Source organism: Anomaloglossus baeobatrachus, chromosome 5 (genome assembly GCF_048569485.1).
Source record: "Anomaloglossus baeobatrachus isolate aAnoBae1 chromosome 5, aAnoBae1.hap1, whole genome shotgun sequence".
Lineage (NCBI taxonomy): Eukaryota > Metazoa > Chordata > Amphibia > Anura > Aromobatidae > Anomaloglossus > Anomaloglossus baeobatrachus.
In genome coordinates, this window is record NC_134357.1 from 402,584,183 (window position 1) to 402,607,534 (window position 23,352).

Genomic DNA, 23,352 nt, shown 5'->3' on the forward strand with positions numbered 1-23,352 from the left:
AGTCTTTAATGTTGGTAATCAGGGAACACCATGGGAACCACAGAACTTTGTCGGAGTTGGGAATTTGGATTTCTAATAAATTTGTGAATGAGGGACAGTGTCTTGTTTTTATTTTTCTCTTTTTATGTCTTTCAGATTTCCATTTGTGGACTTCAACGGATTCCATGGACTACAGCGGAAGCTTTAGACTACGGTGGAGCTGCATATTATTATTATTTTTATTTTTTATAAAATGGTGAACAAGGGAAAGTGTGGAGGAATGTTCTTTCAAATTAAGTATTTGCGTGTGTGTGTATTTTTTTTCACTTACTGTGTTAATAATGGGGGTGTCTGATAGACACCTCTCTATTACTAACACCAGAGTTGGTGCCAGGAGACACTACAAAGCTGATGTCAAATCCAACTACCATTATCCCGATTGCTATCTTACTAGGGCAAATCTGGAAGAGCCGAGGCAAAGCGCCAGAATTGGTACATCTAATATGATGCACCACTTCTGGGGCGGCTGTGGGCTGGTATTTTTAGGTTGGGAAGGTCCCCATAACCATGGACCTTCCCAGCCAGGCGATATCAGCCTGCAGCTGTCTGCTTTACATTTGCTGGTTATCAAACAAAGGGGGGACCCCACAGCGTTTTATTTATTTATTTTTTTAATCATAACAAGCTGTCCATTTAGCTCTACAGTGTGCAATTTTATGATATGTCTGTTGCTCACTCTGTCTAGCTCTATCTATTATCTATCTGTATAGATCCGACTGAAATAAAAAGTCTCTTTTACAATCATTAATATAAAAATCCTTGTATTGGTACATCAATTCAAAGATATATACCGTACATATTAAATTATATTCAAAAGAGAAATTAGGGGAATGTGTAGCATGTAAAAAACAGACCCAGGTCACAAAGTAAAAACATTGTCTGAAACAAATCTTTACATTGGTTCTATAAATAACATTTAAATAATGAGTGTCCAAGGTGAGAAAATATGAGAGTCTCCCAAAGAAGGAACTAAGCCAGTGGAAACAAATGAACAGACCAAGGTGCAAAATCAAATAGCAGCCACAGATATCCATTATAACATGTTGATACTAGTAATGACCGGACTCGCAGATAACCAGGATCCGCAGGATTAACTGGATTAAAAGAGAAAAACAGTTCCAGCCCAGAATTGATCCCGGATATCTGGTTGGACGCCGGTTCCCATATACAGTCACATGAAAAAGTTTGGGCACCCCTATTAATGTTAACCTTTTTTCTTTATAACAATTTGGGTTTTTGCAACAGCTATTTCAGTTTCATATATCTAATAACTGATGGACTGAGTAATATTTCTGGGCTGAAATGAGGTTTATTGTACTAACAGAAAATGTGCAATCCGCACTTAAACTAAATTTGACCGGTGCAAAAGTATGGGCACCCTTATCAATTTCTTGATTTGAACACTACTTTTTACTGACTTAATAAAGCACTAAATTGGTTTTGTAAGCTCATTGAGCTTTGAACTTCATAGGCAGGTGTATCCAATCATGAGAAAAGGTATTTAAGGTGGCCACTTGCAAGTTGTTCTCCTATTTGAATCTCCTATGAAGAGTGGCATCATGGGCTCCTCAAAACAACTCTCAAATGATCTGAAAACAAAGATTATTCAACATAGTTGTTCAGGGGAAGGATACAAAAAGTTTTCTCAGATTTAAACTGTCAGTTTCCACTGTGAGGAACATAGTAAGGAAATGGAAGAACACAGGTACAGTTCTTGTTAAGCCCAGAAGTGGCAGGCCAAGAAAAATTTCAGAAAGACAGAGAAGAAGAATGGTGATAAAAGTCAAGGACAATCCACAGACCACCTCCAAAGACCTGCAGCATCATCTTGCTGCAGATGGTGTCAATGTGCATCGGTCAACAATACAGCGCAGTTTGCACAAGGAGAAGCTGTATGGGAGAGTGATGCGAAAAAAGCCGTTTCTGCAAGCACGCCACAAACAGAGTCGCCTGAGGTATGCAAAAGCACATTTGGACAAGCCAGTTACATTTTGGAAGAAGGTCCTGTGGACTGATGAAACAAAGATTGAGTTGTTTGGTCATACAAAAAGGCGTTATGCATGGAGGCAAAAAAACACGGCATTCCAAGAAAAGCACTTGCTACCCACAGTAAAATTTGGTGGAGGTTCCATCATGCTTTGGGGCTGTGTGGCCAATGTCAGCACTGGGAATCTTGTTAAAGTTGAGGGTCGCATGGATTCAACTCAGTATCAGCAGATTCTTGACAATAATGTGCAAGAATCAGTGACGAAGTTGAAGTTACGCAGGGGATGGATATTTCAGCAAGACAATGATCCAAAACACCGCTCCAAATCTACTCAGACATTCATGCAGAGGAACAATTACAATGTTCTGGAATGGCCATCCCAGTCCCCAGACCTGAATATCATTGAAAATCTGTGGGATGATTTGAAGCGTGCTGTGCATGCTCGGCGACCATCAAACTTAACTGAACTGGAATTGTTTTGTAAACAGGAATGGTCAAATATACCTACATCCAGGATCCAGGAACTCATTAAAAGCTACAGGAAGCGACTAGAGGCTGTTATTTTTGCTAAAGGAGGATCTACAAAATATTAATGTAACTTTTATGTTGAGGTGCCCATACTTTTGCACCGGTCAAATTTTGTTTAAATGCGGATTGCACATTTTCTGTTAGTACAATAAACCTCATTTCAATCCAGAAATATTACTCAGTCTATCAGTTATTAGATATATGAAACTGAAATAGCTGTTGCAAAAACCCAAATTGTTATAAGGAAAAAAGGTTAACATTAATAGGGGTGCCCAAACGTTTTCATATGACTGTAAGTCTATGGGGGCCAGAATCCCACGCTTAAAAATGGTGGTAAAAGGGATAGAGGGATTGGAGTAAGCGCGTTATACTTACCAGACTCCAGCGCGGCTGAAACTGCTTCCGAGCCGCTCATTCTACTTCTGGTGCTTTTTCATTATCACTTATGCATATGCACTGCTTTCCCTGCCCACCAGCAGGCCTGGCATCTGTGATTGGTTGCGGTCAGATGCGCCCCCGCCTGTGTGACAGCATGTCTGACTGCTTAGAATTACAGACCCTGTCTGCTACATCTGAAGTGACAGCAAGCAGCCATAGAACATGACCGTCTGGTTTTAGCTTCAGGCACAGAATGAGCCACGCGATGAGCAGTGACGCCACTCAAGTTATTTGCGATCACAACTGGATGTTCCCACGGCCCTCCACCTGTGATCGCAGGTAACCTGACCTCAGTTGACCTCATTAAACTGCGATTTTTTTTTTTTATCCATTGACGCAGCATAGGGGCTGACATTTTTACAGCATATTCCAGCACTCAATCTACACCTGATAAAAAAAATTGCATCACTACCGCCAGTGTCAGTCTGAAGTATCCTGGGCCCACCAGCGAAAATCATTCTTGGGGTTCACTATGTAGCTACACAAAAATAAATATAAGACCACCAATTGTATGGTAAAATGTGCTAATATCAGGGTATAATACAAGGTAATATACTTCTTAAAGAACCTCCCCAGAGTTTTTTTTTCTTTTACCACTGAAGTGGGGATTCTCATCTAAGGTCCCTGACCTTACTCTTATACTCCCAGGGACGTACATAGAAATTCTGCTATGGGGCCCCATGATTTCTTATCCCCCCCCAAATAAATAAATAAATATTCGGCTGGGTCACGGAAGAGCAAATTTCATTACTTTGCAACCCTAACAAAGTAATTTTTCTCCTATTGAAGCCCCTAGATTCTTCTTTCATTACAGCTATAAAGTACGATGGCAACAAAAGTGCCCCTCAAGTACTGTATGATACCCTACTGTAAATTCCTCCACAGTACCCTCCACAGGCCCAGTATGATGGCCCTACTGTACCCCTCCTTCAACTACCCCAGCAATAAATGGTGCACTGAGTAAGATCCCCAACTGTGACCTCCACGCAGCCCTCTGCACAGTATGATAGATGACACACAAACCTTCATACTGTATAATTGTTTGCATACAGTATAATGACCTTCAAATAAGTCTAGATAAAGTATAAAGACTCCCTCATAGACCTTTAAATATTATAAAGGGCCCACAAAGCGTTTCATATAATATAATGGGCTTCACATAGTCCTAGATATAGTAATGGGCCCCACATAGCCCTTTATGTAGTATAATGCTTCACCATAGTCCTCCATAAAATTTAATGGGCCTCACATAATCCTCCATATCATCTAATGCACCCCATAGTCCTTCATGTAGCAAAGCACAATGCAGTTTAGCTATGTGGTTCTGTGGCTGTGAAGGGGGAACAGCATAATTTTGTCCTGATGAAGAAGGCGGAGATGCCTTTGAAACGCGTTGACCTGTGAAAATAAAGGAAAGAATTTACTACATCTCCTGGATTTGTGGTTTTTAGCGCAGCATTTAACCCAACTTCTTCACCTACTCTGTGATTTCTATTGCATCTTCGGGGCTGCGGCTGACCACCTTATGCATTACTTTGCTTTATGCCTGCAAAGGAGTTGTGCCTGTCACAACTTCAACAGGTGAGTACCTTTCTTACCGTTTATACCCACCTGTCTACCAGTTAAGACCCTATTTGCGCTTTTTCTCCATAGCTCTGTTTGATATCATAGTGCTGTAGTGATGCATTTTTTTTTGCCAAGAGGTGTAGATTGGGTGCAGGAATATGAATCTGCATCTCTTAGCAAAAAAAAAAACAAATAATGATTTTCTGTCATGAGATGCAAAGCTTTGAAATCAGTGACCTCACCTAAGGTGAGGTGGCTGAGTTTACTGAGGCTAGCTGGGGTCAGGATACCTGCAGTCACAGGTGGAGGACCATGGGAACCTCCAGCTGTAACTGCAAATAACCTGAGGGCCATCACTACTAGAGTTGATCGAGTACCTAACTATTCAAACTCACTATACTCATAACGAGTACTGTCTAATACTTGCGTATTCGTTCCGAATAGCTTGTGCAATGCAAGTCAATGGGGAAAACTTGCAAACTAACGTGTAACCCAAATGCCACCGCGCTACTTGCTACTCGCATGAATAGTACAGCATTCGGGTTATTCGTTACTTTGCAACTTTTTCCCTATTGACTTGCATTGCACACTCTATTCGGAATGAATACGTGAGTATTAGACAGTTCTCGTTATGAGTATAATGAGTACGAATAGTTAGGTACTCACTCAACTCTAATCACCGCTGATCTCACGGCTCATTCTCTGCTTGAAGCTCACAGTGGGTGGTCATGTTCTGTGCCTGACCGCTGTCAGTTCATATGTAGCAGAGCTGGAATCTTTGTGGGACTTCGTGTGGATTACATTAGAATAGTTTTAGAGGTTAATAAATTGGTGAAAGAGGGTGTTTTTTTATATTTTATTTCAAATAAAGGATTTTTTTTCATTGTTTGTGTTTGTTTCTTTTCACTTACAGATTATTAAAGCCATATGCTTTATCTGTGCTGGGTATCATAATATGGGGGGATGGTACGCCAATTTTTTAAAACAAATTTATTTATTTTTTACACCACAATAGGGACCCACAGACAGGGTTTGTGATTGAAAGCAGTCAGACACGCTGTCGCACAGGCTGGGGGCATGTCTGACTGCAACCAATTACAGATTCCAGGACTGCCCATGGGTGGTGAAAGAAGTGCATATGGATGAGTGATAATGAGTGGCACCAGAAGTAGAGTGAGCGCCCCCTGAAGCAGTCATAGCCGTTCCGGAGTCTGGTAAGTATAAAGAACCTGCTTTATTCTTGTTTTCTTTATTTTTACTTTTTTATATTTCCTAAGTTGCCAGATCTCAGTTCCTTGAGAACTCCGGGTCAGGCAGTAGGGTTCTTTTGAAGCAGCAATTAACTCATGAGTAATGGACTAGGCCGCATCTTTTTTCACTACTAGGCTGAGTGTTGGGGAATGGACAGTGAGCGCAGTATATATGCAACCGATTTCAAAGAATATTTTATATATATATATATATATATATATATATATACACACGCACCTCAGTATGGTCACTGCTCAGCTCCACAATAGTCCAAGGAAAATATTAGTTTCCACCACCAATTGTTTATACAGGTCGTTTGGACACCACTTAAGATAGCATATGACTTTGGGGATGCAGTTATAGAGGAAGAGGAACAAAACTATTACATTTTATATATTTACTATGACAAGTAGGAAGTCTTTATAAAAATATAAAAAAGTGTTTCAAAGGGGGACAAAACAACACAGTACAATTGCATAAAACAAAAGGGATAAACAAAAGAGAGTTACTCAACTGATATCACTGCAATATCTTCAGATTTATGGAGTGAAAGACTCCAATGGAATGTGAAATAACCCCATATGGCAATGTACCTTCCTGGCATTGAACAATGATCATAACTTGACATTTGCTTTTATTCACACAAGTTACACACATATTCCTACCCTCTGGTGACTCATAATAGGGCTGGTCATGGAATGTGGCTTCAGTCTCCAGAAAATTATGAGATCCCCCAACTTTCAGGATATCTTCACCCCTGGAGGTCTCAGGCAGAAGATATCATGGTCATGTTTTCTATCACGATTTTACCTTTCTATAGATAGGAAATATATGCATATTATCATCCTGCTGCTCGATATTAATTTGGATCTGATGCTCAGGCCTTAGAATTATATTTAAAATATACATTACATTCGTCATTTTGTCACAATGCTGAAAATATATCTCTCATAACTGTAGGTTCTATGCACAGTCCAATATTCATCACTGACCACCGGTGGCCAAGTGTCTACCAAATATGCTTTGAATATGGAGAGCTGAATCCTGAAGAAGAATGCTTCTCCTCTAATTATAAAAAGCCCAGGTTTTTCATCTGCTTACAGCAGATGCATCAGCTAAATTACCTGTCCACACCAGGGCATCCTTGTTCATCAGGGGTCAGAAGTCGTTTTCTTTCCCTTGATATAATTAATTCATCTCTTTAATTACCTGTTTCTCACAAGATGGGGTCAGCTGCATGGGGTTCATGTGCAGGTTGAGTGTTTTTAGGAATTAGACTCAGGGTCTCAGGAATATTATATTACCAGTAAATTAATTCATTATTCCCATATAACATTTTTTCTTTATTCATTAGGTATATAAAAAACACCACAGTGTAAATATAAATACGGAAAGTGACCAAAAAGTCAATTCACAGTGTCAATTGAACGTGCATAAAAACACAATACATAGATTGATTGTCACAATACATAGATTGATTGTATAAGGTTCACATAGCAGGTAAACACAGCTAGCAAAAACTTAGCTTGAGGACTGTAATCAGGCTGTGTCATATACTGGATGATTCATTAAACTGTACAGTCCAAAAGAGGTCCAAGTTGCCATATAAATCCAGGCGGTTATATGCTAGTATTGTCCATGCATCCTCAATTGCAGCGTGAACCATCAATCATCACATAAGTCTCCACCTCGACGCGTTTCCCCACATATATAAACGTGGTTCATCAGGAGGCTATAAGGTAAATGCAGTCTATCAGAGATCTGATAATGAATATAGAACAAGCACAGTAAGGGGTGCTTCACACATAGCGAGATCGCTACCGAAATCGCTGCTGAGTCACGGTTTTGGTGACGCAACAGTGACCTCATTAGCGATCTCGCTGTGTGTGACACTGACCAGCGATCTGGCCCCTGCTGCGAGATCACTGCTCGTTACACACAGCCCTGGTTCGTTTTCTTCAAAGCCGTTCTCCCGCTGTGATACACAGATCACTGTGTGTGACAGCGAGAGAGCGACGAAATGAAGCGAGCAGGGAGCAGGAGCCGGCATCTGGCAGCTGTGGTAAGCTGTAACCAGGGTAAACATCGGGTAACCAAGGTGGTTACCCGATATTTACCTTAGTTACCAGCCTCCGCAGCTCTCACGCTGCCTGTGCTGCCGGCTCCGGCTCTCTGCACATGTAGCTGCAGTACACATCGGGTTAATTAACCCGATGTGTACTGTAGCTAGGAGAGCAAGGAGCAACGCTAAGCAGTGTGCGCGGCTCCCTGCTCTCTGCACATGTAGCTGCATTACACATCGGGTTAATTAACCCGATGTGTACTGTAGCTAGGAGAGCAAGGAGCCAACGCTAAGCAGTGTGCGCGGCTCCCTGCTCTCGCGGTTATGATCGCTGCTTCGGCTGCTGTGTTTGACAGCTAAGCAGCGATCATAACAGCGACTTACAAGGTCGCTGTTACGTCACAGAAAATGGTGACGTAACAGCGACCTCGTTGTCGCTGTCGCTTAGTGTGAACCAGCCCTAATTCACAATTAAATCTACAAATCAAGTGGCATGGATATAGAGAGACAAAACAATAAGGTACTTGCCCATATAGGTATAACATCAGATATGTAGGTCCATGGCGCCAGGAATCCACCAGAATCAGCAGTGGTGCACACAATGCTGCAAATATGAACACAACCACGGTCCACAGAGGCGTCATGGAGCTGCATATCATGGTGGGGTTTAAATAGCCCAAAAACCTCATATTCAGGTGTGGGCCATTCAAACAATCAACCAATCAAACAGCGTCGTCAGAATCGCGGGCGCGCATGCCCAGTACACCGCATTCAATGCGCGAGCGCGGTACGGAGGCAGAGAAGGATCACACTAAAGAGATATAGAAGGCATTACAGCGCACGCGCAGGGACCCGAGAAGATGTAACGCCCACTGCCAATTGCGGAGATCACATGACACAGGGAGAAGATAAAGTAAATGCCCTACTCTGGAAGAAAATTTCCCTTTTTGGGAATAGTCCATATTGATGGACATTATTTCTGTATCATCTTTTTTGCCCTTGGGGATTAATATTTGGGACGGTGGACACTGTATAGGGTACTATAAATTTCATCTAATTCCTATATAAAGGCCTATTTCTCATCTATTAGTTTGTATTGTAAATCTTATTTAATGTCATCTGTATCTTTAAAGCAATGATTGTTTGATTGTTTGATATGATCAGCGTTGTAAGCGGGGAACCCCATTGGATGTAGCGCTAATGCCCTATAACACAGGTGATTCTACTATATCTTTGTATGAAATGATTGATTTACCGCAAACAGCCCATATGTTCAATATGTTGCTGGATATCCTAAGTCCCATTTACATGTGATTGCGCATGCGCGGGATTCTTTTTACATTATCTTCCCCCTGTGCCATGTGATCTCCGCAATTGGCAGTGGGCGTTACATCTTCTCAGGTCCCTGCGCGTGCGCTGTAATGCCTTCTATATCTCTTTAGTGTGATCCTTCTCTGCCTCCGTACCGCACGCGCGAACGCATTGAATGCGGTGTACTGGGCATGCGCGCCCGCGATTCTGACGGCGCTGTTTGATTGGTTGATTGTTTGAATGGCCCACACCTGAATATGAGGTTTTTGGGCTATTTAAACCCCACCATGATATGCAGCTCCATGACGCCTCTGTGGACCGTGGTGGTGTTCATCTCTGCAGCATTGTCTGCACCACTGCTGATTCTGGTGGATTCCTGGCGCCATGGACCTGCATATCTGATGTTATACCTATATGGGCAAGTACCTTATTGTTTTGTCTCTCTATATCCATGCCACTTGATTTGTAGATTTAATTGTGAATTACTGTGCTTGTACTATATTCATTATCAGATCTCTGATAGACTGCATTTACCTTATAGCCTCCTGATGAACCACGTTTATATATGTGGGGAAACGCGTCGAGGTGGAGACTTATGTGATGATTGATGGTTCACGCTGCAATTGAGGATGCATGGACAATACTAGCATATAACCGCCTGGATTTATATGGCAACTTGGACCTCTTTTGGACTGTACAGTTTAATGAATCATCCAGTATATGACACAGCCTGATTACAGTCCTCAAGCTAAGTTTTTGCTAGCTGTGTTTACCTGCTATGTGAACCCTATACAATCGATCTATGTATTGTGACAATCAATCTATGTATTGTGTTTTTATGCACGTTCAATTGATACTGTGAATTGACTTTTTGGTCACTTTCCGTATTTATATTTACACTGTGGTGTTTTTTTATATATACCTAATGAATAAAGAAAAAAAATTATATGGGAATAATGAATTAATTTACAGGTTGAGTGTTTGCCTGCTTCAGTATTCATAATGATAATTATGAGACATCTTATAGATTTGCAATCATATCCATAACAACAGGTAAGAAATTTTCACTCACTTTGACCTACTGTATAAATGAACACTTTTGATGCTTTCTTGTGGCCATGAGATACTACCCAGTTAAAACAAAAACAATTTAGATGTAATTTCTCAGTAATTCATTCTGCCTGTCATAGAAAAATAATAAAATTCATAAGAGATCTTTCTGGTCTCTAAAGAGGACATATCCACCCCCACACTTAACATATGGAATTATGTATAGCTAAGGAAAGAGAAACTATTTATGACTGTAGGAAGAAAGGGAGCGATAACACTACATATGGTCCCTGTTTGACTAGAATCCCCTGTTGTGGACAGGTAATTAAAACATCAGTGGTTGAGAAAGAGACAGCAAGACTGAGATTAATTTACGTAGAGGAGGAGAACTACTTTCCCAGGAATAAGCTTCCTCTCATAAAATTTTCTTTGGTAGACACTGTAACTTCGGTGTCCAGATATGAATATTGGGGTTCTTCATAAATCCGATGTTTACAAGAGATAGATTTTTGGCGTTGTAGCAAAGGGATGAACAGAACACATTCACTCACATCACCAGAAGGCCAACAGAACCCTTCTAACATAATATCGGCTAAATGGATGATACTATACATACCATGATATCTGATCATTGAGTTTGTTTCATCTTTCTTTTTGCCTTGTCCCTCTTCTCTGATCCGCTACCCTCCTGGTATTCTGACTCCAGACCGTGACCTTAACTACTCCTCTGCCAATCCCCTTAATCTTGTCATGATCTCCTCATACCGTAGTTCCTGTTACGCCCATGCATCGGCTGCCATTTTTGGCCGTGCCTCGGGTCATGCAGCTGGCTGCTTCTTCCTCCACGTCTAAGTGTGGAGAAGCGGCTAGGGCGCATGCGTGTGTTGATTTGCCCCAGCCGGAGCTGATGTCAAGTGTTTCGTCTAGTGAGCATGCTCTGCCTGTTAGTACCATTTCTGAGGCTAAGTCCTCAGTTCAGGCTACTGAGCATGTGTGCACCCACGGGGCAGAGGCTAAATTACTCGTCGCCAGGCCTGGTGATGTCGGGTCTGGGGGTGTCATGGGGTGGCCCCTTTCGCCTGGTTTCGTGGCCCCGAGGTGTACAATAAAGGAGGGGGTGGTAATGTAGGTTTAATTTTGTGACGCCACCTGCAGTATGCGGCCAGAGGACAGCTGCCGCTGCTGTCACTGTTCTCCGGGGCAGATAGTAGTGGCAGTTGGGATGTTTCTGCTCCCCACAGGTGGAGCGGGCCCCAGGGAGATGATAGAGGTAGTAGTGGTGAGTTGGGGTGCAGGGCTGAGGGCGCCGACAGAAACCAGATGACACAGATTGGTATTTTTCTTTTACCTTTACTGGTAACAGGTTGTAGTCCCGAGGTTACTGTGGTCCAGTCAGCCTGGTAGCAGGAAGGAATGTCTCTATGCCAGGTACGTTGGAGGCCTTCCTTTATGCGTTTTGGATGTCAGATGTCCGTGGCTTACAGCTACTTTAGGACCCTGGTTCTTGGTTGCTTAGTTCTATGTCCCTCTCTGACGGGCAGTGGGAGCCGGATATGGGGCCCACGTGTTCCTCCGCGGCCCCATGCTCTATTTTGCTACTTCACCTTAGGGCTTTGTTGGTGGGCCAGAAATCATGGAATCTCCTGCCCTCCGGGTTTTACTACTAAGCCTTTAGTACCCAGTAATCTAGGACTCCTGTGTCCTGTACAATGTGCTCAATCCTGGAAAGCTTGTAGACAGCTCTCTTACAGCGACTGGTCTCCTTCCTCTCCTCCAGGGTTCTGAGGTTTCTCTTCCTGTTCCTCTGACTAACTCCTTCCCATCCCAGAATGTCAGAATGCACAGGGGAGGCTCGTCCCAACCAGGACTTGAGCTCCCCCTTCTGGTCTGAGTCAGGAAGTTTTGTGTGCAATGGTACCTGACATTGAGACCTGCCCCACTGCTTCCAGGCATAGCACTGTCCTCCATGTGAAGAGAACAATGCCACTGTGGCTCCCATGACCACTGGGGTGCTACACATGCTCCTACACTTTGTGCGAAAAGCCTCTTTGCTAAGGTACTTGGACTTTGTTCTGTGTCCAAGTCCTGTGTATTGCCTTCTGAGCATAGTCAGACTGATAGTCTTATTTCTGAGACTATAGGGGGCTTTACACGGTAACGATATCGCTAGCAATTTGTAGCGATAGCGAGCGTGTAAGTACGTGCCCCCGTCGCGCATGCGATTGTTTGTGATCGCTGCTGTAGCGAACATTATCGCTATGGCAGCGTCACACATACTTACCTAGTCGTCGTCGTCGCTGTGACTGCCGAACAATCCCTCCTTCAAGGGGGAGGGACGTTCGGCATCACAGCGAAGTCACCGCAGCGTCACTAAGCGGCCGGCCAATCAAAGCGGAGGGGCGGAGTTGAGCAGGACGTAACATCCCACCCACCTCCTTCCTTCCGCATTGTGGCCGGCGGCAGGTAAGGAGACGTTCCTCGCTCCTGCAGTGACACACATAGCGATGTGTGCTGCCGCATGAGCGATGAATCACCTGGATAAACAACCCTTACCGATTTTTGAGTTTGGGACGACCTCTCCCTGGTTAACGATTTTCACCATTTTTGAGGTCGCTTAAGGTCGCTGGTCAGTGTCACACGCTGCGATATCGTTAATGACGCCGGATGTGCGTCACTAACAACTTGACCCCGACAACAAAACATTAACGATATCGTAACGTGTAAAGCCCCCTTAAGTCTGTTGTTCAGGCTACTGAGCATGCTCAGGCACTTATACGGGCGTCACACGGGACGATCTATCGTGCAATCGCACGAGCGATCGTACCCACCCCTGTCGTTTGTGAATCACAGGCAATTAGTTGCCCGTGGCACACAAAGTCGTTAATTCCCTGTCACACGTACTTACCTCCCGGACAACCTTGCTGTGGGCGGCGAACATCCAATTCCTGAAGGGGGAGGGACATTCGGCGTCACAGTGACGTCACACAGCCGCCGGCCAATAGACGCGAAGGGGCGAAGATGAGCGGGACGTAAACATCCCGCCCACCTTTTTCCTTCTGCATTGCCGGCGGGACGCAGTTAAGCTGTGTTCGTCGTTCCCAGGGTGTTACACGGAGCGATGTGTGCTGCCCCGGGAACAATGAACAACCGGAGCACAGAAGGAGGAACGACTTTTTGAAAATGAGTGACGTGTCAACGAGCAACGATAAGGTGAGTATTTTTGCTTGTTCACCGTCGCTCGTAGCTGTCACATGCTACAATATATCAAACGATGCCGGATGTGCGTCACTTACGTCGTGACTCCGCCAACATATCGCCCGATATATCGTACCGTGTGATGCCCGCATTAGTGGATCAGAGGCTAAGTCAGGTAAGGACTTCACTGGGCATGTCCATGAGGTGGCAGGTCCTAATAGGCTGGACAGCGGCAGGTGTCCTGATAACGTGACCACTTCGGACTGGCTCGCGGAGTCCCGCCCCTTTGATCTGGCACCCCATCATTGGTCATTAGACAATGACTGGTAAGGTGTTTGGGGCGGTGCTACCTTTGTGTCATCAGTGACGTGGTGGTTCCGGATAGGCCACTGGTGACATCACTGATAACGTGGCACTCCGCTATTGGCCCCTTGAGGTGCCATTGTGGCTCACACTCAGTCTGGGGCGGAACCTAGACGTTAAAAGGGCCTTGAGACCACACCATGGTGCACAGTCTTTACATGTTCTTACATGATAGAGCCACATTGTGGCAACAGCCACTATTTCTGGAAGCGGTAGGTAGGGCTAGGCGTCCGGTGCCTGTCACGCCAAGACTTTGTGACTCAGCACGTTAGGGTCAGGCGCCCGTGCTTCCTCTCCTATCACTAAAGTCCTGTTATAGCAGTTCAGTGGAGTTAACTGGGCTGCAGCTGCTGCGCCGACTGACCTGGTGTGCCCCCTATGAACACGGATAGTGTACCCCAGGACCCCTGTGGTGTTAACAGGTGATTTCCTGGTTTGGGTGTGTGGACCCTGTGGTGTATACACTTTTGTGATATACTATATATCTGTACATGTTAGAGGTTTTAACTAACGGTATTAAGTTATAAATAGCAAGAATGGGAAAGGATATTAGAACTGATTCATGGAAATTATCTGACTACCTTTGCATGGTTTAAAGGGAACCTGTCTGGTGCAATATACAGCCAGAACCACAAGAGGTTTTGGGTACATATTGCTAATCACTGCCTAACTGTCCCTGTATATACTAGCATAGATAAAGAGATCTTCAGAGAAAGTATTTCTAAAGACCTTTTATCATATGCTAATGAGCAAAGGGACTAGTCACAAGGGCAATTGTTCCTGCGCTCATTCTGCTCTCTTAGCATGGCAACACGCCCACAGGGGTGTGCTAACTTGCTAGTAAATGCAGCATTACCAGTGGTAACGTGCATACCTGTGTCCACTATGACCGCTGATCTGAATGCTCTGCACTTCCGGTCATGCGCAGTATGAAGTCGGGTGTATGTGTCCCAGCTTCAGAGAGGTCTAGTGTGTATGACCGGAAGTGACAGGACTTCTGATCAGCGGTGATAGTGGACACGGATACGCTCGTCACCGCTGGTGATGCTGCATTGAATAACATGTTAGTACGACCCTGTTGGTGTGCTGCCATGCTAAGAGGGCAGAATTAACACAGGAACTAATGCCCTTGCGTCTAGTCCCTGTGTTGAGATGATGATAATGAGACTCAAGGGGTCTCTCGGGATCTGACTGCTGTTCCAAATTATAATGTCATGTGTGCACACGAGACTAAATAACGGACTACAAGTCAGTTATAACTGTCTCCATGACAGACGCATAAGCTTCTGGCTCTCTTTATTGTTTGAAACTTTATTCAGTTCAGGAGAAGTAAGGGGTGTAGACAAAGTATAGTCCAATCAAGTATCACCAGCTGGACTCAGGACGTATAGGAATTTGCATAATCTCTGCTGGATTGGTCAATCAATACTTTAGGAATTCTCCTTTGTTCATCATCTTGGGTGTAGACAGGATGTGGCAGCCATCTTTAAGTTACATATGCTGGTATATACTGTGTTAAGGAAAATCACTAAATATGCAATATACTTATATACGTGTTAGTAAGAAACAAAGCATTCATAAATATGTGTGTTAGCTTACATCTACTAAACTATATACCTGAGTCTATGAAATGGCTGAGTTAAGTATTTTTAGCTACTCAATTCTTATCCTCAACACCTGCGCTCATTAGCGTATGATAAAAGATGTTTAGAAATACTTTTTCTAAAGATCCCATTATCTATGCTAGTGTATACAGGGACAGTTAGGCAGGGATTAGCAATATGCACCCAGAACTGCTCCTGGTTCTGGGTGCATATTGCACCTGACAGGTTCCCTTTAAAAACTTTTTTATATAATCTTCTTTAGAGCAATTTGAACTATAATTGATCTATAAGTGGGCTGTATAATTGGCAAGTTTGATAGAGGTTGAAAGAGGTTGAACTGCATGGAGTTGTGTCTATTCCTTTTTTTTTTCTTGCTAAAAATAACTTTTTTATGCTTCCCCCCACAGGGTTTCATTGTGGCTTTATTATACTGCTTCCTTAATGGGGAGGTAAGAACTGGCATTGCTAAACACTTAATTCATTTCAGTTGTGTAATAATTTGAGATTTAAATGTCATTAAATAATTTGTTCTAAATAGTTTTTTTTTGAAAGGTAATACATAGGAGTTAAGGATAGGAGCAATGGATTCTTCCTAACCATAAAGCATAGCAAAAATGACAGGCATGCACTCCAAACAGCATTAAATGCTAGAAACACTGAATTTTTAAAATAAAATTTCAACAGTAATTTCATAGTTAGTATATTACAATATATAGATGAAATGTCCTTAATCCTTTACAGGCAATTTTCTTAGAACACAGATACTGTATCTCCAATATCAAATCCAGACTCCAAGAAAAAACACAGGAGCAGCGAGATCCAACTTCGAGGGAATGATGCTTGAGAAAGGGGGCATTGCCCCGAAATGTTGCCTAAGGGAGTTCACTTGGCTTGGAACTGGCTACGTCTGCGTTTGCTACGTCTTGGAGTCTGGATTTGATATTGGAGATAGCGGTGTTCAAAGACAATACTTATAATTGCCGCAAAAGGATTAAGGACAGTTCATTTGGATATTGCAATATACGAACTATAAAATTACCGTATTTTTCGTTTTATAAGACGCACTTTTGTTTCCCCAAATTTTGGGGGAAAGTAGGGGGTGCGTCTTATAAGCCGAATATCCGGGGGGGGGGGAGGGGGTGTATATATATATATTTATATATATATATATATATATATATACACTGCAGGGTCCGCTCTGGAGTGCTGCTGGGGGCAGGTGAAGCTGCGGGCTGCAGCCTTTGATCTCCTGCTCCCGCTCATATAATATACACTGCCGCTGTCCATCACCATGGTGCTAAAATCACTCCACAGTGACGGACTGGGGGAGCGGTGCATATTATATGAGCCTGCGCCCCCCTGTGATTGCACATGCCCCCCCTGTGTTAGATATGGCCCCCATGCTGCTGCTCATCCTAAAATAAAAAAGCTTTACTTACCCCCTCCAGCGTTTCTCCCCGGTGTCCCTGCTTCCACTGTGATCAGGCAGGCATGCAGCGATGATCTCACTATGCTGTGCTGCTCACATGACCGGCACAAAGAACCAGGAAGTGGAGGAACAGATGCACGGAGGGAGACAGGAGGGAGATCAGCGCTGGAGGAGGTAAGGAAAGAGTGTTTTATTTTACTATGGGCAGCAGCATGGGGGCGATATCTAACATCGGGGAACGTGTGCCATCCATAGGGGACCATAGGCAGCACAGGGGAACATATGCAATCCATAGGGGGCCATAGGCAGCACAGGGGAACGTATGCAATCCATAGGGGGCTATAGGCAGCAAAGGGGGATGTGTGCAATCCATAGGGTGCCATAGACAGCACAGGGGAACGTATGCAATCCATAGGGGGCCATAGGCAGCAAAGGGGAATGTGTGCAATCCATAAGGGGCCATAGGCAGCACAGGGGAACGTATGCAATCCATAGAGGGCCATAGGTAGCACAAGGGAATGTGTGCAATCCATAGGGGGCCATAGGCAGCACAGGGGAACGTATGAAATCCATAGAGGGCCATAGGCAGCACAGGGGAACGTGTGCCAGCACAAGGGGGCTATATTCAATCTAAGGGGGCCATATCCAGATTGAGGGGGCTAATTTTAGGATGGGGGGCTATGAGGGACATATACCCTATATGATTTTTTAGACGGACACTGGCATTATAAGATAGACTCCATTTACGGTAACATTAAAAAAAAAATCTCTTTTCCTTCACCAAATTTGGGGGTGCGTCTTCTAATCAGGTGCGTCTTATAAAGCGAAAAATATGGTACTATTGAAATTGTATTTTAAAAATTCTGCACAGTAAAACGTGTTTATAGTGTAGTAATGCTGTTTGGAGTGCATTTCTCTAATTTTTATTAAATAATTTGCAGTACGTTTATCATTTACAAACCAGGCAGGTAATGCTGCATAAATTGTATGTGTATGGGATCCTGGATAGGACTTGTTTCATGAAAGTCTGTCTGCATCGAAAATAGAAGGCAGTTCAGTTATTATCATCAATGGGAAATCGTGTCTAACCATATATTTTTACTAAAGCGGCAAATACAATAGACTTGCTGTAAACTTGGTGACAATTTAAATGAATGGTTAAACATATAATGCATTGATGTGCCAGTGGGAGCAAGTATAAAGCCCACTTTACACGCTACAAGATATCTTACGATGTGTCGGCGGGGTCACGTCGTAAGTGACACACATCCGGCATCGTAAGGTATGTTGTAGCATGCGACAGCGACGTGCAATTGCGATTGAACGAAAAACCGTTCATCGCATGCACGTCGTTCATTCCTGACGAATTGAACGTCAGATTGTTCATTGTACCCGGGGAAGCACACATCGCAGTGTGTAACACCCCGGGAACGATGAACAGATCTCACCTGCCTCCTGCGGCTCCCGGCTCACAATGCGGAAGGAAGGAGGTGGGCGGGATGTTTACGTCCCGCTCAGCTCCGCCCCTCCGCTTCTATTGGCCGGCTGCCGCGTGACGTCGATGTGATGTCAAACGTCCCTCCCATTCCAGGAAGCGGACGTTCGCCGCCCACATCGAGGTCGTATGGTAGGTAAGTATGTGTGACGGGGGTTAATCGTATGTGCGGCACGTTCAACAAATTGAATGTGCTGCACATACGATGGGGGCGTTGCAAATCGCATAAGATATCGTATGGAAAATTGCAACGTGTAAAGCAGGCTTTAAGAAAGGATCTCTCCGTTCTGGACCACAGAGAAGCATCCCAACCGGGGACCACCTCTGATAATGTCCCATATGCTTTTAAAGGTAATATTGACAGCCCTTAAAGTTAGAAGAACTGATAAGTAAAGGGAACATTCCTTGAAGCTTCCTATTGGCCTCCATAACCTTATGCAAATAGTCCTCCATTGTCAGTTGTTGTCGTTGTACTTCCAAACTTAAAGGGGTTGCCCTCTACTCGGAGAAGCCCTTCTCAATCTGTATGTTTCCCCCCCCAACAAAATAACACCTACACCCACCTCCAGTGCCGACGCAGTTACAGCAGTGTTGACAGTACCTATCCCTGGGAACTCATGACATTTTTAGGTCATGTGATCCCTGCAGCCAATCAGTGTTGGCTCTGAAGTGCTCTATTATTCTTGAAAGCATCTTGCCACAGTTGTCTCTCTGTTGTAGAGACTAGTGACAGGTTCTATGTCAGTATTCCTTGCCAACAAGCATGCTCATTATCTTCCCAGGTGTATCTGGTTTGGACCACTCCTAGTCCCTATATATAGGGTGCCGGTTATTCTCTTACTCCTTTGGATGCTTGGCCTGGAGGTGGAAGGAGCTGGTGGAGCCCTCTCTGAAAGTTGCTGTGTAGGCTGCAGTCCTGGTGCTGACTGCGGCTCTGTCATTGTGTTATCCCCTTTCTGTCTTCCTTCCCTGATGTATTGTTTTAGTGCAGTGGTGGGACTAGTGATTCTTACCTGCCCACTCACTAGCCAGGAGTATTGTAGGGTCACTCATGGCTTCAGGTTCCTGCTGAGCGACAAATGGGGAACCTGTACAAGGATTGGCTAGGAGTGCAGGGTACAGTTGCAGGTAAGTGGAGGAAATGTCCATCTTCCCTCTCACTAGCGCTAGGGCCCACCATTGTTAAAGTGTCCCTGGTGTACCCCTTGTGTTGTAGTCTGTCGCATCGTATGCCATACTTTCCCTGTCACTTGAAAAACACATCTGCTCAACTGGCTCTTGCTCCTCTCCCATAGCAACAAATGGGAAGCCTCCCTCTTTCACCTCTAATTCTTCTCTACTGCAGTTGGTCACTTACCACAATTGTCCCTTGTATTCTTGAGAGGGAGCCTCCTTTTCATCCCCTACAGATCAGTTTGTGTTCATATGCTACTGCTGAAGGACTTTTTGGCTGCAGTACTTCTTGAGGTCCATTATTTCTCAGGCATTCACTTTCAGGCTTGTGACACTTCTATTAGACCCTACTGACTTCTGATCCCTACGGTTCAGCTCCACAACAATGGGTCCAAACATAAATTTTTGCATGTTTTTTTCATAGCAGTAATGCATGTCTATATTCCCATATCCATTGTTCCACATATCCTAGCACTTCAGTGTGCAACTATCTCCTTTTTGTTACTATGTTTCATGTTCAGTTTGCAGCTATTCACATTAGAAAGGGATGATGTACCATCAGTCTTTTTCTTAGATTACAGGGCCTTCTGCCTTCTGATTGAGCACCTCTACTCTTCAGCCTCAGGCAATTTTAATTCTCTTTTTGCAGGTTCCTGTTTGCCCATAAATTGTAAGGTTTTTTTTAACCCAAATAGAGGCATTAGTTTGATAGGGACCTAACAAAAATGAGGTCACCTTGCCGCTGGCTGTTGGGCTCACATAAAATCTGGCCAATTTTGTGTGCTTAGTATTTAAATTTTTACATCTTTTTTCATAGCAGTAAAACATGTCTATATTCCCATATCCATTGTTCCACATATCTTAGCACTTCAGTATGCAACTGTCTCCTTTTTGTTGCTATGTTTCATGTTCAGTTTCCACCTATTCACATTAGAAGGGTATGATGTGCCATCAGTCTTTTTCTTAGATTACAGGGTTATGCCTTCTGATTGAGCAGTCCTGCTTTTCAGCCTCAGGCGATTTTAATTATCCATTTGCAAGTTACTGTTCACGCATATACTGTAGGTTTTTTTTTTAACCCAAACAGAGGCATTGGTTTGACAGGGGCCCAACAAAATTTAGGTTGCTTGTTGCTGGCTGTTGGGCTCACATAAAATCTGGCCAATTTTGGGTGCTAAGTATCTCAATTTTTACATGTTTTTTCAGAGTAGTACGTAATGCATGTCTATATTCCATTATTCCACATATCTTAGCACTGCAGTGTGCAACTGTCTCCTTCTTGTTACTATATTTCAATTCTCTGTCATCTTTCTCTCTTGATCCTATTTCTATCTGTATTTCCTTCAGGTACAGGCTGAGATCCAGCGACATTGGGGAAAGTGGCAAACTTCACTGGAAAGCAATGTGTTTAATCTCGTAACTCAAGACTTTACAGCATGATATTACTTTCTGCAGTCAGGATGCACATATCAGATTGACCTCTGTTAAATACAAGAAGTCTGGATGCCAATATTTGGAACTATGGCCACAAATAATGGAATTTCATATTGTTTTGTTGTAGATATTATTACTCAGAGAACTTTATCTATACAGATCAGTTACATGGCATGCACATAATATTTAATATGTATTGTACATAATTATGATTAAATATCTTACATGTATGTGTGATGTAACTAGTTCAACCAAGTTTTCAGGTTTATAATAAACTTAATGACCATTTGGATGTATAAAATATGGTCTGGTTGTTAGGCTGTGGCCACACGGAAATTAATGCGAATCAGTCACATGACACTCAGCGCTCACTCTTCTGGAGTGTAAGCCGAGAGTCATGCGACTGTCATTCCACTGTGCTGCAATCCTGTGATCACAGCACAGCTGCACAGGAGGGGGGCGGCGCTGCGGAGGAGAGGGAGGGAGTAATCTCCCTATCTCCTCCATTGCAAGGTGATGCGGTGTAATGCAAGTGTAATGCAATGTTTCTCTCGCACCCATAGACTTGTACGCAAAATAACAGAAGATAGTCCAGCGACTGTGGATAGGAGAATTTTTCTTAAATCGTCCCATTTATTGTAGACACGTTAACCCCTTCACGACCATGGAGGGAAAGATCCGTCATGGTGCCCTGGGCCTTAACGACCAAGGACGGATCTTTCCGTCATGGCGTAATCGCGGCACCGGAGCCTCCGGTGACTGCGATCGGTTAACATAAACCGCAGATTCGGGGAGGAGGGGACCTGTACCTGACCTCAGGAGGGGTGGTGCCTCCTCCCCGGACCTACGGAGGCTGTGATTGGCTGACGAACGCCGCTCAACCAATCACAGCCACTGTAATGTTCCAGCCACTTAAAGTGACTGAAACATTGAAATCCAGCCCTGGCCAGTGCAGCTATAGCACTGGCCATTGGCTGGAGCTGGGTGACCTCACTGGATCACCCTCCCCCAGCTCCAGTAGCTCTGATTGGAGAGATCGGCCTTGTGACCGATTTCTCCAATCACAGTGGACCTGTTGCCGGTGACTGCCCCCGTCATCGTCCCTGCAGCACACCAGCACAGTGAGTGTACACAGTGCAATGGCAGGGCGACAAGCTCCGGTCCCATGCTGTTATGAGACCGGAGCATGGGACCCGAAAGTTGCCGCGCTGCCATTGCACTGTATGAAACCGGCCTCCCGATCCGCCGCTACCGCTGCCTTCCACCGCGATCTGCCACCCGCACCCCCACCCCTCATATCTGCTGCCCGCACCCTCACCCCCACACCTCCCGATCCGCCGCCGCCGCTGCCCTCCGCCGCGATCTGCCACCCGCACCCCCACCCCTCGTATCTGCTGCCCGCACACTCACCCCTACACCTCCCGATCCGCCGCCGCCGCCCTCCATCTGCCACAGTGCCACCGGTCCCCACCGATCTGCTGCCCGGCCCCTGTCACCGCCGTGATGTGCGCTCCCTCCCCTGTCACCGCCATGATGTGCGCTCCCTCCCCTGTCACCGCCGTGATGTGCGCTCCCTCCTCTGTCACCGCCGTGATGTGCGCTCCCTCCCCTGTCACCGCCGTGATGTGCGCTCCCTCCCCTGTCACCGCCGTGATGTGCGCTCCCTCCCCTGTCACCGCCGTGATGTGCGCTCCCTCCCCTGTCACCGCCGTGATGTGCGCTCCCTCCCCTGTCACCGCCGTGATGTGCGCTCCCTCCCCTGTCACCGCCGTGATGTGCGCTCCCTCCCCTGTCACCGCCGTGATGTGCGCTCCCTCCCCTTTCACCGCCGTGATGTGCGCTCCCTACCCTGTCACCGCCGTGATGCGCGCTTCCTCCCCTGTCACCGCCGTGATGTGCGCTCCCTCCCCTGTCACCGCCGTGATGTGCGCTCCCTCCCCTATCACCGCCGTGATGTGCGCTCCCTCCCCTGTCACCCCCGTGATGTGCGCTCCCTCCCCTGTCACCCCCGTCATGTGCGCTCCCTCACCTGTCACCGCCGTGATGTGCGCTCCCTCACCTGTCACCCCCGTGATGTGCGCTCCCTCCCCTGTCACCCCCGTGATGTGCGCTCCCTCACCTGTCACCGCCGTGATGTGCGCTCCCTCACCTGCCACCGCCGTGATGTGCGCTCCCTCCCCTGTCACCCCGTGATGTGCGCTCCCTCACCTGTCACCCCGTGATCTGCGCTCCCTCCCCTGTCACCGCCGTGATGTGCGCTCCCTCCCCTTTCACCCCCGTGATGTGCGCTCCCTCCCCTGTCACCCCCGTGATGTGCGCTCCCTCACCTGTCACCGCCGTGATGTGCGCTCCCTCACCTGTCACCGCCGTGATGTGCGCTCCCTCCCCTGTCACCCCATGATCTGCGCTCCCTCACCTGTCACCCCG

General features: G+C 45.3%; 1 protein-coding gene across 3 annotated transcripts in view; it reads left to right on the plus strand.

The window, feature by feature from the left end:
• The window catches only part of LOC142310214 (vasoactive intestinal polypeptide receptor 1-like), a 281,055-nt gene extending 259,829 nt beyond the window's left edge, over window positions 1-21,226 (plus strand). For 2 of the 3 annotated variants that reach the window (XM_075347700.1, XM_075347701.1), the window contains exons 12-13: window positions 15,802-15,843; window positions 20,839-21,226. In XM_075347700.1, the coding sequence (XP_075203815.1) occupies window positions 15,802-15,843; window positions 20,839-20,931 (135 nt within the window). In that variant the 3' untranslated portion in view covers window positions 20,932-21,226. Of the gene's footprint in view, window positions 1-135; window positions 194-15,801; window positions 15,844-20,838 lie in introns of all 3 variants that reach the window. The other variant, XM_075347702.1, reaches the window with a different exon arrangement.
• The last annotated feature ends 2,126 nt before the right edge of the window (window positions 21,227-23,352 follow it).